Source organism: Cupressus sempervirens, chromosome 3 (assembly GCF_028749045.1).
Source record: "Cupressus sempervirens isolate cs-2001-9-10 chromosome 3, ASM2874904v1, whole genome shotgun sequence".
NCBI lineage: Eukaryota > Viridiplantae > Streptophyta > Pinopsida > Cupressales > Cupressaceae > Cupressus > Cupressus sempervirens.
Genome location: NC_143120.1, coordinates 458,479,184 through 458,483,102, shown reverse-complemented (window position 1 = coordinate 458,483,102; position 3,919 = coordinate 458,479,184). Strand labels below are relative to the sequence as shown.

General features: G+C 31.0%; 1 protein-coding gene across 1 annotated transcript; it reads left to right on the top strand.

Annotated features, from left to right (window-relative positions):
- Positions 1-344: 344 nt before the first annotated feature.
- On the top strand, positions 345-1,451 carry LOC149567071 (B-box zinc finger protein 32-like). The gene has a single exon (XM_089817451.1). The coding sequence runs from the start codon at positions 683-685 to the stop codon at positions 1,286-1,288; it is 606 nt and encodes a 201-aa protein (XP_089673577.1). The 5' UTR covers positions 345-682; the 3' UTR covers positions 1,289-1,451.
- Positions 1,452-3,919: the final 2,468 nt, after the last annotated feature.

Sequence of the window (3,919 nt, the reverse complement as noted above, 5' to 3'; positions counted from 1 at the left end):
ATAGAATTTTAGTTACAATATTAATTATTGTTAAAGTCTAGGTAGTGGTGGGTTTTGCTTGGGACATGACAAAATGCACTTTTGACTATAATTGAAAAAATAAAAAATACAATGGATTTTGCTGAAATTTTCAGCATTTGTTCTTCATGATCTATATAATTTGTAATAAAAAAACAGTAAAAAAAAAATTGATAAAAAAAAGAAAGATCTGGAGGAAAAAAATGACAGCAAGAATGAAATACCATCAAAAATCTTGTGGTTGGAAGAAGCTTAAAAGTAGGCCATATATAACAAAGATATTTTAGAAGCAGAATCAAAATACAGCCTCTCATTTGGGGGAAGAAATACTGTAAGGAGTGACGACATGGAAGAAAATGCGGAATTTCTCCTTCAGACGACATCTGTCGATGTACGATCGATTTTCTACCAAGCTCCTAATTTTCTTTCCATTTCCCTCCACTTGCGCTATTCCTGGCCACACCAATGGAGTTTCTTCATCTTTGCGACTTTAAATTCACTCCACGGGTCCCCTTTACTACAATAATCTTACGGCAGTGAACCCTAAATTCTCAGTCTTCAGGGCCTTAAATTCATTCCTTAGGTCTTCATTCATACAAAAATCCGATTTGCCTTCAAATTCATTCCACCGATCCCCTTCCGTGTGCAGGAAAGCCCTTTTTCAATGGCGGCGGGGAGGAAGAACAGAGTGAGGTGCGAGCTTTGCAGTAGAGAAAGTGCTGTGCGCTGCGAGGCAGACTGTGCAAATCTGTGCTGGGAATGCGATTCAAAGGTGCATTCTGCAAATTTTCTGGTTGCGAGGCATTCGAGGATTGTTCTCTGTTGCAGGTGCCATGGACAAACCCGCGCTGCCATTTGCGGAGCTTCGCCGCAAGCGGAATTCAGCCTTTGCGGAGCTTGCTCAGAATGGAGCGATTCCAGGCAAAATGCGGACATGAAAGTGATTTCCGTGCTGAAACGGTGGTGCAAACAATTGAATCTGAGAAACCCTTGTACGATTTCTTTAGCCGTGAAATTGGTTGAAAAGGGGCGGATCAAACAGGGGAAGATGTTTAGGCGGAAATTGAGAGTTAATCTGGCTGCTGCGCTCTGGTCCGCTGCAACAATCTGCGAAAATGAGGGCAGTTTGCCGTGCTTGAAGAGATTTGAGGAATGCACAGGAATTGCAGTGAAATTGATGGTTTTGGCTCGGTCAAGGTTGTGTGCTTCTCTGGATTTGAAAATGGCGGAGCAAGGGGAAGAGGATTCGGCAGAGTGTTCGTCCTCTTAGACATTTTTTGGATCGTTCATCTCTTTCGGAAGATTTTTCAGATATAAATTTGTACCACAGTGTTCAGGTTGCTGGAATACACGGTTTGAAATTGTTCATTGCTTGGAAAAAGAGATGGTAAAGATATTTTATATATTTCATCACAGTTAATTTGTTCTCCATATATTTTTGTTGTTTTCATTAGCTCGTGTTCAAATAATTTTTTGAACTGATAAAATTCATAGTCTGAAGTTTTAAATGTTTTATATTTCAAATATATTTATATACAATAATCTCTAATTTATGATTGGCTACGAGAATCTTTAGCTCTTTCTTCAGATGATCTTTTCTCTCAGAATCCATCTGTGAAACATTTTTAGAAACATCTTCTATTCACTGATGATTTGTCTGCTTTTTTTGTTTGGCAAACTGAAATTTGATTAGCATGGTACGGAGAAAATAGGGTGTAGAGAAAACACGACCTTGGAAACAATCCCATGAAAATCCAATGTCTGCAGCAAGAACATAGATCAAAATCCATAATAAAATTCAACAATCAGATGGATCATTCTAGACCATCAGATAGGGCTTCTCGTGCTGGACTGGATGAAGTAGTTTACTGGCATAAATATTCTTAGTGTGAAAGGGATTTTTAGTCTCTCTATATTTTTTCTATTTTTTTATTAATTATATCATTTATTTTCTTATTCAGAAAATAAAGCTATGTTAAATATGTTAAAGTAGACTTTAACAAGCCATTTTAATATCTTAAAATGAATTTTATAAATATATTATTTAGAATTTTATATATGAATAGACATATTGATAAAGGACTCATAAATTATTTAAAATATTTTAAAGGTTTTATAAGAATTATCTTAAATTTATGTTGACCTCTAGTAGCTATAGATTTTTGAGAGCAACTACTTTATATTTTTGTATTTTAATTGAATTTTAAATTTTTTTTTTTTTACAAATATACCATGAGTAGACAAAGTTTAATCAAATGAAGTATAAAGTTGCCTTATTAGAGTAGATGACACATTTGTGCCTATACGACTAGGCTAGGCTAAGAGATTTTTATATATCAACCTATATTCAACAACATCAAGTACTACCATTCTTTGGGACATGATTCACAATAGAACAACCAAACAAAAAATAAAATTATTGTTACAAATTCATATAAAAAATTATAGTTTTGATATCTTAAAAATAACATTATCTTTTACATTTAAAAAAAAAATCTTCCTACTACCCTTGCGCAAGGGAGGGACTCAAGGTCACTCAGAGCTCTTGTTATTATTAGTTCCTGTCAAAGACAGGATACTATTGCATTCATTGAATGCAATTTTTCAATTAAATTAAACAATGAAATCAATGAATTTAAAAGTTTATATAGAACTTACAATGTGTACATCTTTTTTCCTTTTTTTCCTTATTAGTCCTTGCGGGAGGGATCTAATGTTTTCGATGAGCCCTAATTCATTTTTTCAATTTATTTTTTTGGCTTGAACAATGTTATATTGTAAGTTTGGGAAGGCAGTATTTAAAAAAACAATTATGATATGGTTATTCTTAATTTCTCATTGGAGGAATAGAAAATTAGCGGGGTTTTCAAGTTTTTTCGGATTTAAAAAATAACATAAATTATGGTAGCAGAGGGATGGGATAAAGATGCATTTATTGCAGAGGAATCTATCACTCCTTTCGAGTTGTTTAATATAAAATTCGAAGTGGCCTCCACATGATACCTTTAATAAATGTGAAACTATTCTTTCATAAAATGCTTCGTGGTAATACAAGCTTTTGAGTTAAAATCATGAATTTAACTTTGTAGTTTTACACGTTGGCAATCATATATCTCATGTACTTTATTGAATTTCTCATTCTCTAGGTGTTACATATTTATGCTTCTTACTTTTTATTATTAATTTAAAACTCATTTCGTTAAATGCAATCTAAAAATTATAAGAAACTCTTAAGTAAAATAAAATATATATTTTTAAATCTTTTATTTTGAAAAAAATGTAATTGTTAATTATAAAATTACATTGATTCTTGAAATTAGAGTGATTTATCATATATAAAAATTATTCTTTTTTTTTATATCAATTTTAAATGATTTAATAGCTGTTATCTAAATCATAGATTCAGAGTTTACAAATTGAAAGATTCAATTTGTAAACTTCAACTTCAATAAAAATAAGTTTTTTGAAAGTACAATTATAAGTTAACAAATTCTATCTTTCCACTTGCACATTAAATATCAATATAATTTTGTATGGTTCATTATTGTTTTGATTTGCTTTGTTCATTTTGCTTTTAAAAAATATAGCTTAATAAGTATATCAAATTTTATTTAATAATGTAAACCATATCAAATTTTCTCCTCTATCAAGTTCAATATATACTTTTTTTCTATATTAGTCCATCCAAAAAATTAAAAAATCTCTCTTCAATAACTAAATCTTCAATGCCTACAAACAAAAGATATTCCTTGTTCTTTTCCACTTTTTTTCCCTTGTCTTTCCAAAATTCTAAATGTTTACTTCTATATTTTATGATTTCTTATTGTCGAAAGCTATTTTTGCTTATTTACAATTTTTTGTATTTACTAGATAGTATTTTACCATCAAATTTTAAAAAATA